Genomic DNA, 21,863 nt, shown 5'->3' on the forward strand with positions numbered 1-21,863 from the left:
ACCACTTATCCAAGTGAAATGCTGGTGGATGGAGGATGGGCAAGAAAGATGGGGGATGAGCAGGGAGGATGGAAGACAGAGGACAAGGGACAGGCAGCATCCCCATTCCCAGTCCTCTTCCCACAGACCGTGTCAGGTTCAAACTGTGATGAGGTCCCACTGCAGAGAAGCAAGCTCAGAAATCGCTTCACTTGTTGTTAAATAGACTTTAATTATCTTTGCATGGGGAGGGGTTAAAGGAAAATAAAATTTCTCCCGAGGATGAGCAGCAGCAGGCCGAGAGGAGCAGCCCAGCTCTCCCTGGCTCTTCCTGGAGGCCACGGCCCTGGCTAGGCTGTCTGAGTGGGAGATGCTCGGGGCACCCACGGTTCCCCTGGGGCATGCAGGTCCCTAAAGGCACAAGTGTCACTTTGTCCCCTCCCTGCGTGGGTCCACCACCCAGAGCAGCTCAGTTGTGCAAAACCCCCGTGTAAAAAAATACCAGTTTTCAGTATCCTAAAAAACTAGAGCTTTGATCAATGTCAGTTCTCCACACCTTTGATTGGAATTCTGGGATGACACCCTGAAGAGCCACTGGGTTCCACTGGAAGGGGACATTGGCACCAGGAGGGTGGCAGGGAACAGCACCCGGTTAGTGTGAAGGGGGATGGATTTTTCCAGCCCCTTTCTTTAGCCCTGGGTGGGCAGAAGGTCCCTCTGCAGGGCAGGAGCACCCACCCCACTGTCCCTGTCCCCAGGGCAGGGCCAGGCGCAGGACAGGCAGGGGGGCTCCGCTCTGTCCCTCCCGCCATCCCCGTTCCCAGGGCAGTGTCGAGGTAAGTGTCAGGCTACAGGCTGGGCTCTGTGCTGGCCTCCAGCTGCCGCTGGTAGCGCTGCCGCCGCTCACAGCGCGGGCACGCCGGGGCTCGGGCATGGCAGTCCCGGTGGAAGACGGTTTTGCATTCACTGCACCTGGGAAAAGAAGGAAAAAATGAAACCCACTGTGTTGGGAACGTGAGAACAAAGAGCAAACTTCCCACACTGAACCAGGGGACACTTCCCTGTCCTGGTGTGTTTTGAGCACTCGCTGAGCAGAGCCCCAGCCACGGCTCAGGAGGAGCCTCGAGTGCAGGAGCAGCAGCTGCTCGAGTGGAACATCCACCCCAGCAGCTCCTCATCCGCCCCAGCAGCTCCTCATCCGCCCCAGCAGCTGCGAGCTGGGCCGGAAGGAGCGTGGTGGGCGCTGCCAATGTGTGAGAGAGACAGGACTGAGACTTGAGCTGAGGTTTGTGCCCTGCTCCCCCAGCACCAAGCGCAGCTTGAGGGTGTGACAACACCCCCTGCACAACGAACCCTGTGACACCAAACCCCGGACATCCACCCTTGTTTCACTGATCCCTTGACACCAATCTCATGACACCAACCCCTGTGACAGCATTGCTGTTGGGGACCCTCTGTTTGGCATGGCTGGGGTGGGAGAGCCCACCCTGACAGCAGGACCTGCATGTGGGGACAGCAGAGCTGCAGGGACAGGACAGACAGACAGGAGGGAGCTGCCCTTGAGCAGGTGGCTCTGTGGAGGTGTCAGAGCTCCCTGATCGGGCTCAGCAGCAGCAGGAATGTGACACCCTGTGAAGGACCCCACCTCAGGCAGGGATTTCACTGCTCAGTCACCAGCAGAAACGTCCCTGCTACAAGGGCTGAGGTCAATTTTTGGGTTGTGATCCCCAGCTCCTCAGTGGCAGTAAAATGTGGCTCAGCCACATGCCAGCGGGGCAGCCGGATTTACCTTCACTGTGCAAATACCTGGTGTACAATCCATGTGTAAACAGCATGAAACACCTTAATTCCCCAAAAGATGCATGGGACAGAGGCAGAGAAACACCCAGCAGTGCCAGGAAAGGGACCACAGCATCTCAGCTGGGGTGAAATCCTGCTCTGGAGAGGAGCTGCAAACCCTGAGGGACTCGCGACAGGGAAAGGCTCATGCGTGCACAGGCAGGATTTGGGATGGAAAATACCCATTCCCCCGGTGGAACACACTTCCAGATCAGCAGCAGTGGCGGCTGCTCCCCAGGCATGGAGGGGTTTGGGAAGCTGGGTTTTACCCAGTGTGGTAAAGCTAGAAGCGTCACCTCCTGCCTCCAGCTCCCCCCGAGCTGCCGGAGCAGGAGAGGGTCCTGCGCTGGCGGGGTCATTGTTTGAGGCGTTGCAGGCACATCCTGCAGCGAGTGCCGGTGTGACCCGGCGGCCCGGGGCGGGCAGAGGGGCAGGAAGCTGCGTTAGCTCCGCGAGGATGTCGGCTGAGCCGCTTTCCTGCTGCACAACCTCCTCCGGCAGGGTGAGAAAAAAGACGTCAACAAACTTCAGAGCTCGGCTCCACGGGACACGAGACCTCCGGCCGGCCCCCAGCCAGCTCAGCCCTGCGTGCCAGCACTTTCCAGAGCCTGGCTGCTCTTTTTCCAGGGAAAATCAGTCCCCTGGGGATGTTGTTGTCCTCGATAATGAGCTCAGTGCTGTCCCTGTGGCGGGGAGGGGAGCGAGCAGCGCTGCTCCTCCTCCACGGAAATACTCACAGCCCTGAACACACGGAGCACCCACGGATCCCGGTATCCCTGGTGGCTTCTGCAGGTTCTGGCTCTTGCTGCTCACTTTTAGGGACTGCCAGGCAAAGTGAGACCACGCAGCCCATGAGCCTGTGAAATCTCTCTGCCAGGATTGTGCTCAATGCCAACTAGGCCACGACAGCACAAGAGGAAATGGCCTCAAGTTGCCTCAGGGGAGGTTTAGGTTGGATATTATGGAAAATTTCTTCACTGAAATATTGTCCAACTCTGGCAGATGCTGCCCAGGCAAGTGGTGGAGTCACCATCCCTGCAGGGATTTAAAAGCCCTGAGGATATGACACCTGAGGACATGGATCAGTGGTGGCCTTGGCAGTGCCGGGGGAACTGTACTCGATGATCTTACAGAGCTTTTCCAGCCTGAATTCCACAATTCTATGGCATAACCATGGAGATGCGGATCTCTCTAGCTACAGTGGAGCAAGCTGCTGGGGTGGAAGGGTTTGACTTCCTCAGCAAACCCTGATGGTGGTGGGGATAAGATCTCCCCTCCAGCACCATCCCCATCCTGTTTCCAATTTCAGTCCAGCTGCTGCACCCCAACCCACAGCTGACCCCAGTGCAGGACAGGTCCCTCTGCCTGTGAGGAATGGAAGCTCTGTGGGCAGGGGAAAACTTCAGTGAGAGCCACTATCACCCCTTTCCTGCTAGGACACCCTTAGCCTCTCCCAGCACATCCCACCATGCTGCCCCCATCCACCCTCTGCACCCAGAGCAGCTGTGGCTGCCCCATCCCTGGAAGTGTCCAAGGCCAGCTTGAACAGGACTTGAAAGGTGTCCCAGTCCATGGCATGGGGTGGCACTGGATGGGCTTTAAGGTCCCTCCAACCCAAACCATTTCAGTATTCTATGAAATCTGTGTCCATGTGTTCATCCTTCATTCCGTGAATGTAGAGGGATGTAGGACAGTCCCACTGCTGCTTCCCCTTCCCTCCTGCAGCCCCTGCAAGGGGTCAGACTGACCCTGAGTGCGAGAGGCAGTGGCCAGGTGAGCAAGACAGGGACATGCAGAACGTTCCTCCCCCTCCTCCCTCCAGCCCCTTGGCTCCCCTAGCACCCAGCAAGGCCTTTGCAGGCTGACAGCAAGGTGCTGTCTGCATCTTCAGTCTGCAAAGCCACCTCTCTTGGTGACATCTTGGCTCTATGAGGACAGTCTGCTCCTGCCCCAAACAGCCTGGATTTGGTTTGGAGCACCCTGGAGCTGATGGGTTCCATGAGGACATGGGCATGAAGATGTGGGCATGTGAGGATGAATCCCACAAGGATGGGGGAACCACAAGGACGTGTCTCCCATGAGGACACAGGCACCACGAGGATGTGGACACCACGAGGGGATGTGGCTCCCACAAGAATGTGGGACATGAAGACAGGGCTCCCATGGGGACGTGGGCACCATGAGGATGTGGCTCCCACAAGAATGTAGGAGATGAAGACAGGGCTTCCATGAGGACATGGGCACCATGATGATGCAATTCCAACAATGACATGGGCACATTTGGCTGCCACGAGGACATGGGCACCACAGTAGGTTCCCATGGTTGAGCACATGGGAACCACAAGGTTTCAGGCATCACGAGGATGCAGAACCACCTCAGAGCCATTTCCAGTTCCCCCTGTGCCTTGCAAGTGGGGTGTGTGACCAGAACACAGGGGCTGGCTGGGGTGCCTGGCTAAGGCAGGCTGTGCCCCTGGGTGCCCTGGCTGCAGCGGGACGGGCAGGGGTGGTGAGAACCTCACTCACCTGGTGGTAGTGTCGAACTCGAAGGGGAAGATGATGTCGCTGCTGTTGCAGATCTGGCAGATGAAGCCGCGCTGGGTGCACAGGTCGCAGCTGTACACGTGGTGGGACGCGAACTGCAGCAGCGACTGCAGGAAGGCCTCGAAGGTGCCCTCAGCGATCTGGGGGACAGCGGGGTCAGCGTTTGCTGTGGCACACCCATCCTTTGGGCTCCACCTGAAGGCAGGGCTGTCCTCCGAAACAACCCCCAGCCCACAAGCCTGGGGTGCAGTGGGACCCCGGACTGCTGAGAGCAGCACCCACAGCCTGCCAGGATGGGGCTCCTGGCTTGGGGATCATTGAAAAACACAACTGCTGGGAACCTCCTGCTGAAGGAGCTGCATGTGGCATGCCTACAGACACTGGGGTGTTTTCACCTGGAAAACCCCAACAACTGGGCCAGGGGGCTAGGAGCAGTCTGGTCTAGTGGGACGTGGAACTGGATGGCAGGGGGTGGGTCTGGCTGGTCTTTAAGGTCCCTTCCAACCCAAACCATTCTGTGATTCTATGACCATACACAGCTCTCACCTGCTTCAGATCAGCCACGCTGTATTTGTGGGGACACTCCAGGAGGTAATGCCTGTGATCAAGCCTGCAAAGAAGTACAGAGAGGAAGGGGACAGATAGTCTCCACCACATCTCCAAGAGCTTTGGAGCAAGGAGCAACCTGGATGAAGCAGCCTTTTAAAGTGAATCACTGCAGAGCCCATTTTCACATCCCAAATCCTGCCACACTGGAAATCATGTGAGAGCATTTCAAAGGGGGGAAAAAAGAAAATAAATATCTCATCTATTTTGCCAGGTGTTTCCTGTCCAGCCAGAAACTCCTCAGCCAGGAAGGTGTTTCCTGAGTCACAGCTCATTGTGCTGACCCAGCCAAGAGATGGATAACTCCTTAGAGCAGATGATATGGAGGGAAAAACCAGCCTGAGCCTTGGCAGCACCGCTCCCTGCTCCCATGGTGAGTGAGGGGGGGGACCAGGAGCCCACTGGGGTGCCAAGAGAGGGGAATATCACCCCGGGAGGGAGCTCACCGCTTGCTGAGCTCCTTCAGGGCGCCGCTGCGGCACATGATGAGATAATCCCCCAAGAGCTTCAGCTGCTCCCGGCTGCGCAGGATCCGTCCCATCCTCTCCACGTGCTCGTAGAGGCTCTCGTTGACCAGCCTCAGGTCGATCAGAGGCTGGTTTCGGATCTGTGTCAAGAACTTCAGGGCCTGCTTGCTCACCTGGGGCACAGAGAGAGGGCACAGGTGGACACAGAGCATGGAGCAGCCCCAGAGCTCAGAGGGAGGTTTGGGTTGGGCACTGCCAGCCCAGGGAATGCCCAGATGGACCCTCAGGAAGCAGATGCTGGACTCACCCCCCGTTTGGTCAGGTCCCAGTTGTGGATGAGGCGGGAGGGGATCACGCTCTCCTCGTCCTGGTGGCAGCTGTCGCAGTAGTAGAGCCCCGAGAAGGCGCAGAGCTTGGGCCTGGCGAAGGAGAAGCCGATCTGCCGGGAGCAGCCTGCGGGAGCAGGGGGTGACAGGGGACTGCTGCCCACAGCCTCTGCCACCACTGCTGGATGGGGGAGGAACTTCTGGCAGCGTGGAATTGAGAAATGAAGTTTTGGGAAAGGGTAGAGACCAACTAAAGCACCTGCAGGATGTTCAGTGCGAGGCCACCAGCCCCCTCCTCATGGATTTAAGCCTGTGATGCTTCAACAGTTTCTGCTTCAGTTTTTCTCCATGAAAAGGAGGCTGAACTATCTGTGAACCCACTTTTATCCATCAAGTGGTTCGATTGTTTGTTTTTTTTTTTTTTAGGAAAAGTGAATTCTGGCAACATCGCAGTGGTTTAGGGAAGAACCTAAATCCCACTTGCTGTCCCATCACCTCCATCAGTAGCTTTGCACTATTTTGCCTTCATTCAGCCTTTTTTTTTCTGCTGATGTCACAAGGTACCAAAACCACATCTGCAAGGGATGAGATCAGGATGGATTAACCCAAAAAACCCTTTATTATAGCAGTGGGGAACCCATCTTGGCTTCCCTATCCCCATCCATTGCACTCTGGAATAGCTGGAGCTCATCCCCCCAAAATATTCATGGAGATCATGTGCTGCTTTCTGAATTAATAAGAAAAACCAGCCTTTATTGCTGATTACTCTGAGATGGAAGGGAATACATTGAGTGTCAGCCTGGGAGGGGGGGTAAAAGCAGGGCAGGCAGATCCCTAAAGAAAACCTACACAGAAAAACTGGGAATTTGACTTTTTGGCTTGTGGCTTCCAGCTGTGGGGAGGTAAAAGATGCAGGACAGAGCCTGGAAGGGAAGGCAGAGACCAAACAGACCAGAAAAAAAAATTATATAAGAAAAGGAGAGAGATTAAAAGAAAAATCCCAGCCTGCTGGAGGGTACAAGAAATATAATTGAAGCAGGAGAGAAATCTGAAATTTAATTAACATAGCAAGGTAAAGAGCAAATTACAGTTCCTGTGGAGGTCAGTGAAGGTGCCACCAGAATCTGCCTGTGTGCTGAGAGGCGTCAGGGGAAGGGTAAATGATTGTTTTGCAAAATCAGCCCGTCACACCCATGGCAATCCCCGCTCCCGTGCTGCCTTACTGGAAAAACTGCTCCAGATTGCGCTTTCCCCACAGGCTGGGGCCTCAAAACACCCAGGAAGAGAGTCCTGAGCTTCCTGATCTACCTAAGGTTGCTTTAACCCCAGTTTCCCATTGTCTGTACCAAAAAGCATCTTAAATGGGAGCCCAGAGCCCAGTAACATCCCAGTTGGACTGGTCTGGGGTGGGATGGGGACTCCACATGGGGGGGCTCACCCTGTGCCCACAGGACACCAAAGGTGCCCCTGACTGGGACATGAAGCCCCACCAAGGAGATCTTGTGCTGCTGGGTTCCTGGGAAAACATAGAAGCTGCAGCTGCCCCATCCCTGGGGGTGCCCAAGACCAGCTTGGACAGAGCTTGGAGCACTCTGTGATAGTGGAAGGTCCCTGTCCATGGCAGGGGGTGGGACTGGGGGGGCTTTAGGGTCCTTCCAACCCAAACCATTCCACAGTTTGTACCTGCACAGATGAAGCTCTGTGAGTCCAGGCCCTTCTCCATGGGGATGGCCACCAGGTACTGCAACAAGAAGCCGTTTTCCTTCACTATGTTCTTCAGGACCACCTGGGAGTGCCCATCCAAGCTGCCCCCCAGGGTCAGTGCCTCCTCAGCGCCCTCCAGGTAGGACATGAGCACCTCTCGGACCAGCTCCCGCCACGAGGCCGCCTCCTCTGCGCTCTCAGCCTGCAGCTTCAGCACAGCCTTGGAGGTGATCACCTTGAAGAAGGAGGGTCCCCCCAGGCTGGTGTCTGGAAGGATGTCCTGGATGGTCTCTATGCCATAACTGTTGCTTAAAATTTTGTCATTGTTTCTGATTTTAAAGCACTTCAGAGTTTCTAGAGACAGGGAAAAAATAAACGGGACCCAGGTTTTATCCACGTCCATGTACAGAACAGCCTCTTTGATGGCATCCAGCTCTGCTTCCGGAGCTGCACTCCAGTCCAAGCTGTTCCCAGGCACATCACTGTACTGGAGAGCACCAGAGTCGCCCTGGACGGGCTGGGCTTCGCCTCCATCCTCAGAATACTCCAGAGTCTCCCAGTCCTCCTCCTCCAGCTGCGGGCGGCACTTGCGCAGCGCCTCGCGGATCCTGTCCAGCCAGTCCTCGGCCTCGTCCTGGGAAGGGGCTCGGAGGAAGAGCTTTTTGCCCAGGAACACCAGCTCGAAGCGGCCGTCGGGGTGGGTCAGCGCCAGGGACTCGCAGCGCAGCAGGGAGAAGGTCTCCACGCAGATCCGCTCCTCGTGGTCCAGGAAGAGCCGCAGCTCCAGCGGGGACAGCTCGCAGGAAAACTCCTTCCAAATCCCCATGGCTCCTCGCCGCTCCAGGCTGCCCAGCTTCAGCAGCCCCCGGAAAGGGTTGGAAAGACCTGGGGCAGAGATGGCTCAGTTTGAGTGAGAGAAGGGAAACTATGGGGAAAGCCAAGAGGGGTTCAAAGCAAGCACCCAGAGGCATAGCAGGGGTGAGAGCCAGCGCTGGTACATGGTGGGCTGGGGCAGGAGCTGATGGGACCTTGGTCTCCATCACTATCCACCTGCACTTGGGTTTCTGTCCCCTGAATTTGGGTTTTGAGGTTGGGAACAAGTGGGATAAAGGAAAGGTGTCCCACAGGGTGGACAAACACACTTCCACTAAAATGCTTCCCATCAGAGCTTCCCTGGGCTCAGCAATGCCTTGGGAAGCTGCTCCACGGCCTTCTGTAGTTCCCAGTGCTGCCATCAGCTCCCACCAGCCAACAGCTCTCCCCAACCAGCCCATCCCCACCCAGAGCAGCCCCCGAGGTCAGCAGGAGGTGACTCATACCCATCTGCCTGCGGTGCACCACACTGAAGCCCTTCTGCTCCCGCTCTGGGGACATTTTGGGCTTCCCAGTGTCCGAGGATGGCACTGAGAGCTTCTCCAAGTCCAGAGCACTGATGAGCCCCGGGGCTGGCCCCTCGCTGTCCCCCTCCGGCCCGAAGCCGTTGGTGTCAGCTGTGCTCCTGCTGCTCTCTCCTGGGGAAGGTCTGTAGAAATCATCTTCTGAGATCCAGCTCTTCTGTTAAAAAAGGAAATATTAATAATTATTAAGCTCATCCAACACCCTGTGCCCCTCTAACACACACATCCTCAGCAACCTCTCCTCAGGGGCTGCTCCTTCACAGCCTAAATCCCAGGCACTGGTGTGTGGATTTAATGGAAGGTGTCCCTGCTCACGGCAGGAGGTTGGGAATGAGATGAGTTTTAAGGTCCCTTCCTCCCCAGACCATTCCATGACTGTCTGATTTTCTGTGAGACATTCCCAGGTGGATGGTTCTCCTGCTCCCTCCAGTCAGAGAATGATCCATAGAACTGTGTCAACAGCTGAAAAATACTAGAATTGTATTCTGGTGGGATAATGAAGTCCAAAATTCATCTGTTCTCTCCCCCTAAAACCACTGTGGAAGGAGAGCACATTCCCTGCAGTGACCACAGGTCCATGGGGTTTTACTGATGGGGGTGAAATTCTAGCCCTGCCATGGAAGGGCATGAGCTGGAGCAGCAGCACCAGGAAGAACAGAGATGGGGAGAGGCACAGAGATGTCCAGAGTGAAACAGAAACCTATTGCTCACAAGAGGATGCTACAGGGGCCTGGGCTGTACAGGGGAAAAATAAGGCAGGGAAAGCAGAAGAAGCCTCTGTCTGCATGTGCCATGAGGGGATGAGATCCATGAGCTGAAAAAATAAGTGGCTGTAGCTTCTCCAGGAGCTCTTCTGGTTACAAGAATCCCAGAATCATTAAGGGAGCAAAGCCCTTTGAGTCCCACCTGTGCCCAATCCCCACCTTGGCAGCCAGAGCAGGGCAGTGGGTGCCATGTCCAGGCACTCCTTGGACACCTCCAGGGATGGGAACTCCACCACTTCCCTGGGAAGCCCCTTCCAATGCTTGACCACCCCTTTAGTGAAGAAATCCCTCCTGAAAGGAGCAAGGTTCTGGGACAGGGTCCCTGAGCAAATGCCAGGAGGAAAAAACAACCCAGCTCAGTGCCTTGGCACAAGGGAGCAGCATTCCTAGACCCTTCCTGGGCTGCATCCCAACAGGAATGTCATTTCAACTCCCCTCTGCAGCCTCCCAAGAGCCTTTTATTTTGAATAACAATCGAAGTGACAGCAGAAGAGCTGTCACCACCCTTTGGGGAGGATCACGGATGGCAGCTCCTGGATTACTCCTGGGGCAGGAATGCAGGTTGCTCCATGAGTCATGGAGAGCAGGGGGAATTTCCTGTTGACACAGTATGTTATACATAGATTAGGTCAAACTGGCTCTGGGCCACGAGGAAGCAGCGGAAATGGGATAAGCGGGAGGGAACCAAGAGGAGCAGAGAGCAAAAGGAGAAGTGGTCTGGGGGGTGTGAGGTACATCCTACCCTCACCAGCATGGAAAGGATGGGAACCAGCATGGAAACAATGGGAACCAGGACGGATCAGTCAGTAATGAATTAGGACAGGGCTGTTCAAAGAGTTTCCTACAAGCAGAGGCCAGTGGATGTAGATCAGCTCCCGGTGGCAGCAGGGGAAATCCGCCGCTGCTCAAGAGCAACACCCGGGAATGCCATCCCACTCTGGGAACAGATGTGCTGCAGCAGGATTTTCCCACTGGGAAACTGGTTTGTTTCCTGCCCAGTCAACCCTTTTCCCTCCTCTTACGTGGCCCATAAATGAAGAAAAGTCCCCATGAGAACCCCGACTCTGGGGCTGTTTTATCGCTTGCACACAGCCCACAGCCAGATCTGTGCAAGAGCTCATCCCTCTCCAGATATCCCTAACAAATCAAAACTTCCTGCAGCAGCTGCTTCTGGAGAGGGATGCCTGACAGGCCAGGCAGGGCTTCAAAAGCTTTGGTGCCTCTTTCACTAGGGAACACAGATTTTGATCCAGTTTCTCTTGAGGCAGCTGTATGGCCCCAGCTCCACAGGGTGGAATCATCACTGATAACCAAGTGAGAGCAGCATGGAAGATGGCAGTTTAGAGAAATCTATCCATGGATGTGTCCAAGGCCAGGCTGGATGGGACTTGGAGCAACCTGGTCTAGCAGAAGGTGTCCCTGCCCATGGCAGGGGGTGGAACTGATGAACTTTAAGTCCCTTCCAACCCAAACCATTCTGGGATCCTAGAAAAGCAGTGCCTATTGGAGCTGTCCCCAGTTTTTTTCCCTTTACCACAGGATACAAACCCAAGGAGATGGGAAAGGAGGGAGCTGTAGCACATACCGCACACCCAGGCAGGGGAGAGAGCAGCTGCTGGGCCGTGGGGCTGCGCACAGCCTGGCTCCCCTCGCTGCCACTGCTGTTTGCTCTGCCCAGACCCTCCCGAGAGGCCGGAGCTCCGGAGGTGCTGCTGCCATCTCTGTTGCCGTGGCCGGGGGGCGCGGGGGCTGCTGTCCCAGCAGAGGTGTCCCTGCTGGGGGGAGGCTCCTGCTGAGCTCCGTGGGACGGTGCTAGGGGGCCTGGGGGGGGCCGGGGAGAGCAGCCCAGCACGCTGGGGAGAAGCCGTTCCTCCGGGGCATCAGGGCTGGGCCTGGCCTTGCTGAACTCGGACAGCACCCTTGAAATGGAAAAGTGATCGGTTTGAAGGCAGCTCAATAACAAAACCTATAAACCCCTGCCCCGTTATTGCAAGTTGTAACCATGTAAAAAGGGTTCAGTATCACTGCTGGCCTCTGTGGGATGGCAACACGGTGTGGCTGGAGAATCCCAGTGATGTCTACAGAAAAATGTGAAATTTGTGTCCCACAGAGCAGCGCCAGCCCCATGGCATGGAGCAGGACCCTGCCAGTGAAGGGAGCGTTTCCCAATTACATCCATGAATGGGGTTAAATTTGGTGGATGGAGGGACAGCACCGGTGCTCCCCACAGCCCCAGCCCCATGTACTGCTCCTGGACATGAATCCAGCCTTAGACCATATGCCAAATTCCAACTGTTTTCATTAATGAGCAATTAACAGTGGAGCCTGGCCAGAGGATTGGCTGTTCCCGTGTTCCCACTCTGCTGCCAGCCCCAGAATTAAACCAGCTCAAGATTAAAACTCAAAGGAGTGTCTCCATCACGAGTTTAATCCAATCAATGCAGGCTCTTCCAGGATCATTGGAAGATGCAAAATCCTGGAAGTAGGGAATGATGATTTTATAGATGGGGAAGCAGAGTCTGCAGTTCTAACTCTTCCTGAAGACTGGGAAGAGGCATCACCCCGAGGCTCGGCTCCCTCAGAGTCACACTCTAAAGGTGACAGGCAAAATATTTACAGATTACTCAGAGCTTATATAACCCTGGAAATCTTTGTGCTGGATGCTTGGCAGGGATAAATCACAAGGATGACAAACCAACAACCTCCCTCTCTGAATGATTTGTTGAAGCTGCAAATTACAACCCTTCCCTGTGACCAAACTCATTTCTTTCCCCCTGTGGAAAGCCCTGGAGCATCCCCCAGTGTACTCCAGGAAGATGTGACATTCCTAAAACCAGGGAGCAGCATTTTTCTGACATTTCTGCCCTGGTAAAGAGGACACACACACACTTCAGTGATTATGAGCTCATCTGCACTGGCAGTAGGGTCTCAGCAAGCCGTGCCGAGCAGTTCGTGCAAAGAACAAAAGCTCCTTCCAGAAGGGAAAAAGAGCTTGTTAAAGGCAATCAGGGAGAAAGACTTCCTGCCTAGAGAGAGAAAATAACAAGAGCCCAGAGAGGGTCAAAAATCCCTTTGGAGAGGAGATGTGGGGAGAGACTCACTCCTGCAGGGACCTGTCCAGGTCCTCAGCGGTGGCCGTGCCCAGGTCGGAGTCGCAGGACAGCGGCTCCTCGGCGCGCTCGGGGCTGCGGGCGCACGGCGCCGGGGGGAGGCTGTCCGAGCCCAGGCTGGACGAGAGCTGGGACGAGCTCGTGGTGTTCAGGCTCAGCGAAGACGACGTGAGCTTGATCTTGCTGCTGGCTTTGCTGATGGGCAGGACAGGGGCTTGGATCTCGATCTCATCCGACCCCGAGGACTGGGAGATGGAGCCCAGCGATGCTTTCCTGCGGGGTTCAGAGGATGTGAGAGGCTCCAGCAGCTCAGACATGGGACATAGACCCGACAGGGACAACGGGGTGATGGTCCACTCATTCAGAACTGCTGACTTGTAAGAGAGCTCGAAGGTTAAGGAGGATAAGCCCTGCAAGTAGCAGAGGAGAAACTCGCACTCCTCAGCATCCAGGAGCACAGCTGGGGCTTGGTAGTACTCGTGCAGGCGGGCCCGGTCCCGCAGCAGCAGCTTCAGGTAACACTCCATGAGGCCATCGTTCAGTGCCAGCCGCAGCCAGGCCCGGCAGCGCCCCACGTCTGTGTTGATAAACATCAGCTGCTCCAGCTCCGAGACAATATTCCTGGGAAAAGAGGAAAAATAAAAGAACAGGAGTGAGTGGTTCTGTTTTGGTCCATTGTGAGGTGGAGGAGGGCCAGAGCCTTCACTGGACACTGCCCAACCTGCTCTGCTACAGGGAGTTCAGGAGTTGGGATAAAACAAGCTGTGGAAAAATCTCTCTCCTTCATGGAAAGTGTGGTTTTCCATGGAGGGAGATGGCTCCTGAATGGCCTAAACTAAGTATGTTGGTAAGGACCCCAGGCAGCCTTGCAGCACCTCTGGCTGACCATCCTCTCTGACTGGAGGCATCTCCCACCCATCGCTTGCACTGAATGATGCAGAGGATTCCGGCTGTCCTTGTCTATTTGTGGGGTTTGTACTGGCTGGATCCTCCTTGGTGACAACCATGTGTCTAAATTCTCACTGCAAATGTAAAAGCAGTCAAAACACGCTGAAAAGTGTTGTAGCAGCCCCAAAAACCAACCTGACTGGGGCTGAGCTCAAGTAATCCCAAACTCCTGAATTCAGCTGCTCTTCCCTAAAATCCAACAGCGACACCATGCTCCCTGATCTCCCTGCTCCCAGCTCACTCACATACCTCAAAAACCAGAGCAAAGGTTTTGTAAGACTTATTTCCTAATCTGTCTCTCAAGACAGAAGAAAAAACCTTCAAAGGGCACAAAAATATCCCCCCTAGCATGTGAAAGAGTTATTTTCATCTGCTCTTTCATAATTCAGGAGTTGGTGATGGAACTGGATGAGGCTTTCAGAACAATTTGTGTGTGGGCTGTTATTTACTGTGTGCGAACTTGACTTAGGGAGTGGCTTAGAAAAACCCAGTAAACAGTGATCACTCAGGAGAGACCTCCTTAAAGGCTGGCTGGGACATGGGGAAACGGGGCCAACCAGTCCCAGCAGATCCAGGCCAGGAGAGAGCCCAGATCCCTGTGTTGTGCATAAGCAGCCACTGCTGGAGACCAGTGTGGCCAGTGGGGCTCCACTGGGCCCAGAAACCCAGCCTGGCACCCAAAATAAATAAGAAAGGGGTGTGCCTTCAGTTTCAACCCTCAACTTTTTGGGGACATCAACTCATCCCCAGCACACACTGAGCAGGAACATGGGGGCTCAGCCCCTCTTGGCAGTGCAGGGGCTTCACTGCTACTTCCGTTTCCCAGGGTCCTGGGCAGGGACCCCAAAGCCCTGTGAGAGCATGTTTCCCTGCAGCTGAGGGGACTGAGCACACAGATGGGGAGAGACATATCTGTCCATCGAGCCATCCTCCTTATTCCCTGAATCTGACAGCACCAAAAGAAGGGATAAACCTGAGCCCATGAATCCCTGCCAGCAGCAAGAGCCGCTCACCGATGCGTGATGCTCTTCAGCAGGCCCCAAAAGACTGGCTGGGGAAGGGGGCCCCGACCCCCTGATTTCTTCCCTTTCCCCCCACTCTCTGCCTTGATGTGCTTTGCCTTCAGGCCATGCACAAACACAGCTTCCAGGGCACTGCAGAGCGTGTTGGCGTTGCCGTCATCGCTGGTGACCACGGCGTCCGAGCTCACGTACTGCTTCTGCAGAGCCTTGATGGCATTCACCAGCTGCTTCTTGATCAGCTGCAAGACAGGAGGTGCGGGTTTGGATTATAAAAGTGAAAATATTAGGAAGGATTTAATGTGTAAGAGCTCATAAAACAGTAAGGCTTATCCACAGTGTAGCATCACACCATGACTCCTGCCTCGTCCTCACTCTTTTGGAGTGGTTGAACCGGTCAAGCTGGGGACTCACACTCCTGTCATCTAGCTTATTTTGTCATAAAAATAGTAATTTATGCAATTTTGGCTGGGCTTTCAGAACTGGGGTTGCCCTTAGAGTGTGTGGTGCTTCCTCTGCAGACAGGAAATGGCTTAAGGGGATGGGGAAAAAGGAATTGGTTCTTTCCAGGAGCTCTCTCGGGGGAAACATGAGGATTAAGTGTGGGTGAGAAAGGAGAAACTCAGAGGAGGAAATAGATCCCCTGAGCTCGTGCAGGTCAGCCCAAGCAGCATGTGACATGTGACACAGGCCTGCCAGCAGAAATCAAAGCCATCGACCTCACTGGCTGTGCTGGGTAAACACTCAGGGGACGGGTCCCAAAACACCGGGTTTGGAAGGACATCGGGGTTCAGCTGCTGCCCTCAGAGAGACTCACTGGCTTCTGGGATGTGGGAATTTTGCCTTCCAACAGCTTTACTTCCTCTTCCACCAGTCAAAAGCAGCAACTTCGGTGAATTTAGCAATTTCACACCAGTGGAAAAGATTTTTCCTAAAGCAGTTGAGCCTGGATATATCAACCAATCATTATTTTATCTTTATTTTAAATCAAGGTTTTTCCCAACAGGCACTTGGAAAACACCACAAATTCCTCCTCAAATTCCAACCAAACAATCCATGTTTCAGCACCACGCAGCATTTCCAGCCAATGCTGAATGTTCCTTGAGCAGGGCTCTGCACATTTTAACTCCAGCATGGGTTGGCTTGCACAAACCCATATTAAATTTCCAGCCTGGGATATTTTTTTTCAGCATCTAAATAAGATTCCCAGCAGGTGTAGCTCAAGGACATCAGCCAGGGGAGTGTGTCCCTTATTTGGGGTGCTGTTTTCCAGCTTTTTCAGCTGCCCCCCAGGTCTGCTGCTCCATGGAAGGAGCACTGAGGGCTGAGAAGAATAAAGAGTGCAGATGATTTTATCAGTCACGCATGGATTCATTCATGGGAGGAATAAAACACTTGGGTTTAACTGCTGATGTTGGACTTTGCTTGTTGAATGTGTTTAGACTCTCAAAGTTGAATGAAGAGATCCCAAACTGGGGGACTGGGGGGGGGGGACAATGCTTCTTCATCCAGGTACCAGAGCTGAACACCTTCTCTGCTCCACATGAGGTCTTGCAAAGGCCAAGGTGGGATTTAAGCCCTTATTTCCTAAAATCCCCCAACCCAGACAAACCATCAAGGATCCCTTTCTAATCCCAGTATAAACCATCCTAATCCCAGCTGGCAGCACCCACAAGTCTTACCTGTCCCCAGCAGTGCCTGGAGCTGCACTGGGAGCTGTCTGGGGAGCACTGAGGGCTTTGGCTCACCTGGATGGCTTCCTTGGGGTCCTCAGGGTGGCTGGAATGCATTTCTGCTGCTGCTGCTCCCCACGCTGCCTTCACATGTCACCTGTGGGACAAGGAGGGCATGGCTGAGCATCCAGGGGTTCCACCCCACTTACCTGCCAGGGGAAGGGCTCCTGGTGCCACCCACAAGGGATGGATCCTGCCCTGAGGCATGCTGCAGGTGCTCATGGCCAGGACACCGTGGGATCTGAGCTGGGACTGACTGACATAGAAAGGTACTGTGATTCCAGGGACAATTCCTGGTGACACTTCCCAGGGACCAGGAGAGTTTCAGGCAAAACAGACCATGGCCAAAAGACCAGGAGGGAGTAATGAACCCCAGTGAGGGCCCTCAGGCAGCCCCCAAGCAGGTCTGGCCAGCAGGGTCACCGGCACGCCAGGGACTGCTCCCCTTGTCCCTGTGTCACCTGGAATGCCTACGCCTGGAAAAGGCACCCAAAATCCAAGTGGGAGTGGCACTGGGTGGCCTGGACAAGGGGTGTCACCCCCAGCAGAGCCTGGGGAGATGTGACAGCAGTTCAGCTCTGTCACATGCTAGAGGAGTGATGCTGCTCCAAACCAGCTGGGACAGACCCTATCAGCACAGAGCTGCCTGGGGAGATGAGAAAGAATCATGGAATGCCAGGATGGTCTGGGTTGGGAAGGGACCTTAAAGCCCATCCAGTGCCACCCCTGCGATGGCAGGGACACTTCCCACTGTCCCAGGTTGCTCCAAGTCCCATCCAACTTGGCCTTGGGCACTGCCAGGGATCCAGGGGCAGCCCCAGCTGCTCTGGGCACCCTGTGCCAGGGCCTGCCCACCCTCATAGGGAAGGATTTCTTGCCAATATCCAGTCTGAATCTCCACTTCTAGTTTAAACCCATTCTCCCATGTCCTGTGACTTTCTGCCCATGTAAAGTTCCTCTCCACACTTTTTAAAAGCCCCTCTAAGTACTGGAAGGCTTTGGGTTCTCCATGAGGCAGATGAACCTCAGCATCTCCCCATGCTGGGTGGTGCCAGGGCTGCTCTGCTGCTTTGGGGGAGAGAGAAAAAAACCAGCATCCTCCTGCTATAGAAAACCCTGCAAAGACCTGATCTGAACAGTCTGGGCAGCCTGGCCAGGTCAGCTGCCACTGCAGGAACAAGAAGGTACGTTTGACTTCTGACTCTTGGCTTCCTGCCCTGCTCCTCCCTCGGGGCCGTCTGCGAAACCCAGCTGTGCCTGGAGCCTCTGAGCAGAACACATGGTGTCAGAAGGACACCCATGGCACAGCCAGATCCCTCTGCAAACACAGCTGGATCCCTCAGCAGGCACAGCTGGATCCCTCAGCAGGCACAGCAGGGCCTGGCATGAAGAGGGGTCTGAGGGCTGCTCCAGCCCCTGTGACTGCTCACAGCTCCCTAAGGATATGAAAGGCTGGAGAAGGAATTTATTTATAGAATCCCAAAATGGTTTGGGCTGGAAGGGACCTTAAGGACCATCCAGTGTCACCCCCTGCCATGGGCAGAGACACCTTCCACTATCCCAGGGTGTTCCAAGCCCTGTCCAACCTGGCCTTGGGCTCTTCCAGGGATCCAGGGGCAGTCACAGTTGCTCTGGCACCCTGTACCAGGGGCTCACCACCCTCACAGGGAAGAATTTCTTCCTAATATCCCATCTAATTCTCTCCTCTGTCAGTGTGAAACCATTCCACTTTGTCCTATCAAACTATTCCCTTAAGCTGGAATTGCCATCCAAATGGAGAAGGAGAGCCCAGATGTTGGCCACAGGACTGGACCTGCCTCTGGCAGACAAAAGGCTTGCAATGGCACTGATGTGTCAGATTTTATTTCCAAGCCAACACAAAATCCCCAGAGCTTTCTCCAAGCAGAACTGACAGCGTCAACCTGCCCCTCTCCTGCCAGGCCTGGGCAGAACCATGGTTTGCTGAGCAGCTCCTCCATGACCACAGCCAGTCCTGAAGGCAGCACTGTCCAAATCAGGAGCAGTTTAAACCCAGAGTGGCCCAAATCTGCAGTGGCCCAAACCCAGAGTAGCTCAAGTCTGGAGCAGCCCAAATCCAGACATCCCAGACCTAGAGCATCCTGTGCAGGTACCACAACAGCTGGCCCCGCTGACAGCAGTAGGACAAGAACTCCTTGGGGCCAAACCCAGGACAGATCCTCAATGTTTCCAGGGTTCACAGATGATTTCAGAGAAAATGAAACTGTTTTTGCTGTGGCTTGTCATGAGATTTCCTCTCCTTGTGTTGCAACACAGAAATGCAAGAGCATAGGAAAGTTAATGCTGGCTCAGGGGTGCTGGGGGGTTGGGGAACTACTGGGGCTCCAAGGACTGCAGGGAGCCACCCCCATCCCTGCCTCCCACCTGGGAAGCTCCAGCTCCTCAGGGCTGGGAAGCCTCTGCCCCTTTCCCCACCACCTTCTGCTACACCCTGAGGACAAGAGGCCCATCCCCCCTGGGACAAAGAAGGTGGAAGACCCAAGGATGGGAAATCCAAGAGTGAGAGGAGACCCAGGTGTGGGAGAAGACTCAAGGGTAAGAGACCTGAGGGTGAGATGCCAGGGTGGGAGACTTGAGGAGGGGTACAGGGTGGCATTTTTCATTTTTCACCCAGGGAGGCAGCAAAGGTGTTCCAGCTCCAGGACCACTCTGGAGCCCTGAGCTGGTCACAGGGAAAAGGGTGATAGCACAGGTTTTTCAAAGACTTCATCTAAGCTTTACAAAGACCTTGTCTAAGTTTCACAAAGTGAGAGTTATTCCCTCAAAACACTCTCCTTTGCCAGCATCACTTCTCCCAGAAGGAGATGAGAGCCTGCAGGAGGAGAGAGCTGAGGAGGACAACCTACCACCTTCACCACAGGACTCTCCCCTCCCACCACGACCAGTCCAACCAGTTTATTCCAGTGCCATAAATCCACACGGCACCACTTCTGTGGGACAGCATTTTCTTGAATAACGAGTGCAAGGAAGCAGCTCTGAGGAGAATTTCAGTAAAAAAAATCTTAGGTGAAACACAGGGAAATTGAAACAGGGCACTGGGTCTAGAAAGACCTAGAGGGCTCTGGAGCACTTCCAGGCAGATCCTAGAAAGCCATGGCTGTTCCTTGTGATCTTGGAAGATAAGAGATGGGATGGATGTGCCAACACAGAGACAAGCAGAGCTACAGCAGAGAAAACCCACCAAGTTTCACAGCAGTCACCACCCCGGGGGCTCCCTGGGTGAAGCAGGGAAAGGCAAGCAGGTGAGGAACAACCCCAGGCACAGAGTCTGACCTACCCAGGAGGAGAGTCACGGTGCAAGGGCAGAGTTGCTGATTTCCCAAACTGCTGCAAACCAGCCAGATTCTTTGGGAACAGCTGGAATCAAGGTTCATACCAGCAGAGCAGAGCCTCTGTCCCAGAGCCTGGCTCCTCAGTCTCCCAAGAAGCGACGTTCTGTGAGTTATAAATAAACAGGAGGTCACTGCCTGTGCTCTGGGATGGAAAACAACAGCCCACGAGGCCAGCGTGAGGGTGACTCAAAGCCTGGACACAGAGACAGTCATTTTCCAAGCACGAGTGCTGGGCCAGTTACCCTCTGCCCTGGGGACATGGGGGCTCTGATGGCACAGTGGGTCCAAGGGCTGCTGTGGGGACACCTCTCTCCTCTGATACAGCTCCTACTTTCCACCCAGAGCTGAGTGCAAGCTGGGCCCAGAGGTAGCTCAGGAGCAAGAAAGCCAGTGGCATGGCATGGGGATTGGCTGGTTGGAGGACAAAACCCCTGGGAATAGCTCAGCAAGGGTTAGGACAGGACAGAGCCCCAGCATGACCCTCATGGTCTGACTTTGGCTCCTTCCCTGTGCCCAGCCTGATGTAGCAGTGCTGTGATTCCCACAGCAGGAACACATGCATGGAATGAGGAACTGGGCCATCACACCACCCTCATCCCTGTTGTCACAGCTGACAAACCTGGTGGTGGCTGGAGAAGTGTCACCTCTGATGCACCCGTCCAGCTTCTGCCCTGCAGGGCCCAGGAGCACTGGGGGAGGAAGAGCAGCCACTGAGCTCCCAGGCTGGGCGGTGACACTGTGCTTCCAAACACTCCAAACTGGGAATTTCCTTCAGCCTAATACTGGCTCCTGCACCAGGCTACAATTTGCTGGAGCCGCAGGGAGAGCTGGGGTTGGTTTTCCACAGCACTGGAGCCACCATGCACGGACCAAGCAGGTTGTGAAAGCCCCAGTGTGTTGAGGCAAAATGTTCCCAGGTTTCTATTCCCAGTTTTTGTGTTGCTTTGGATTGCCAGCGCTGGAGTTTCCCCGTGGATGTTCCCGGTGCCATCCGGCTGGGTGGGCAGCTTGCATCCCTCGGCAGGGGACGGCGGTGGCTGCGAGGAAGGCAGGGAAGAAAGGGCTTTTTAATCTCTGTGTTTTACACAAATTACCCAAGAAGACGTTGTTTGCAACTGCTCATTTGATGTGAGAAAACGTGATTTATTGAGAATGTAACACCTGATAAATCAGGGAAAGCTGAAAGGATCCCACAGGATCTCTGGCTGGTGGGAGGAACAGGCCGAGAGATCTGGGGTGTCAGCGCTCCTGGGGGTGAACGGAGGACCAGACACCAACCCCCAGCGGGGTACTTTGGAAAGACACATCTGACCCGCTGTGCCCCCATGGGGGACACGGAGAGGAGGAATGAGAGGCCGAGGCTGATGGCTGGGCAGCGCAGCCCAGGTGCGCGGGGCCTGCCACGGGCGGGCCGGGGGCGGCTGTGGGGGCATCCGGGTGGTCGGGGAGGGATCAGGGCCTGACCAACCTTGGGGAGCTGGGGTAGCAGCGCTCGTCTGCAGCCCTGCACCCCCTGCCAGAGCCTGAGGCCCGCACCGCGGCTGACCCCAGCACCCCGCACCCCTCCGTAGACCCCGCCACTCTGCACCCCCAGCGCTCCGCAGCGCAGGACGCTCATCCCGCGCACCCCTTGGCAGCCCCACGGCCCGCGCTCACCCCGCACCTCCTGTCAGGGCCCTCAGGCCCCACCACCCGCCGTACCCCCAGCCCCCGCCCCGCTCACCGGTTCCGCGGCTCCGGCCGGGAAACCCGGAAGTGCCGGGAACGCGCACGGCCCGCCCCAAATGACGTCATCGCGCAGAGGGGCGGAACCTATAGCGCCAGGCCACGCCCCGCAGGCATGGCGCGGGGCTGCGGGCGGGAACGCGGATCCGGCTGGACACACAGCTGGACACAGCTGGACACATGGACGCAGTGGGACACGCAGCTGGACACACGGCTGGACACAGCTAGACACACACCTGGACACAGCTGGACACATGGACATACCGGGACCCACACCTCGACACACACATGGACACAGACCTGGACACAGCTGGACATACACGTGGACACA

General features: G+C 55.3%; 1 protein-coding gene across 3 annotated transcripts; it reads right to left on the reverse strand.

Moving 5' to 3' along the window:
- Positions 1 to 186: 186 nt before the first annotated feature.
- PLEKHM1 (pleckstrin homology and RUN domain containing M1) lies at positions 187 to 21,582 on the reverse strand. 3 transcript variants are annotated; one of them, XM_084222315.1, is made up of 14 exons: positions 21,531 to 21,582; positions 20,427 to 20,844; positions 19,753 to 19,910; positions 16,452 to 16,533; positions 14,698 to 14,945; positions 12,728 to 13,357; positions 11,212 to 11,545; positions 8,785 to 9,016; positions 7,445 to 8,350; positions 5,743 to 5,888; positions 5,415 to 5,608; positions 4,909 to 4,972; positions 4,345 to 4,502; positions 187 to 951 (listed from the first exon to the last, which is right to left on the reverse strand). In XM_084222315.1, the coding sequence occupies exons 4-14, from the start codon at positions 16,491 to 16,493 to the stop codon at positions 828 to 830; spliced, it is 3,078 nt and encodes a 1,025-aa protein (XP_084078441.1). In that variant the 5' UTR covers positions 16,494 to 16,533; positions 19,753 to 19,910; positions 20,427 to 20,844; positions 21,531 to 21,582; the 3' UTR covers positions 187 to 827. The 3 variants fall into 3 exon arrangements, with proteins under 3 accessions (XP_084078441.1, XP_084078439.1, XP_084078440.1); XM_084222313.1 differs by having other exon boundaries at positions 8,785 to 9,019; XM_084222314.1 differs by lacking the exon at positions 19,753 to 19,910 and having other exon boundaries at positions 8,785 to 9,019.
- Positions 21,583 to 21,863: the final 281 nt, after the last annotated feature.

The sequence above is a fragment of the Fringilla coelebs genome (genome assembly GCF_963513975.1).
Source record: "Fringilla coelebs genome assembly, chromosome: 27".
In the NCBI taxonomy this organism is placed as follows: Eukaryota; Metazoa; Chordata; class Aves; order Passeriformes; family Fringillidae; genus Fringilla; species Fringilla coelebs.

Excerpts from the sequence above, each read along its gene's own strand:
- PLEKHM1 (XM_084222314.1), bottom strand. The coding sequence starts at position 16,493 with ATGCATTCCAGCCACCCTGAGGACCCCAAGGAAGCCATCCAG. Across the intron at positions 13,358-14,697 it reads CTGAAGAGCATCACGCATCG|GAATATTGTCTCGGAGCTGG; the intron begins GTGAGCGGCTCT and ends CTCTTTTCCCAG. Across the intron at positions 9,020-11,211 it reads CTCCCCTGCCTGGGTGTGCG|AAGAGCTGGATCTCAGAAGA; the intron begins GTATGTGCTACA and ends CTTTTTTAACAG.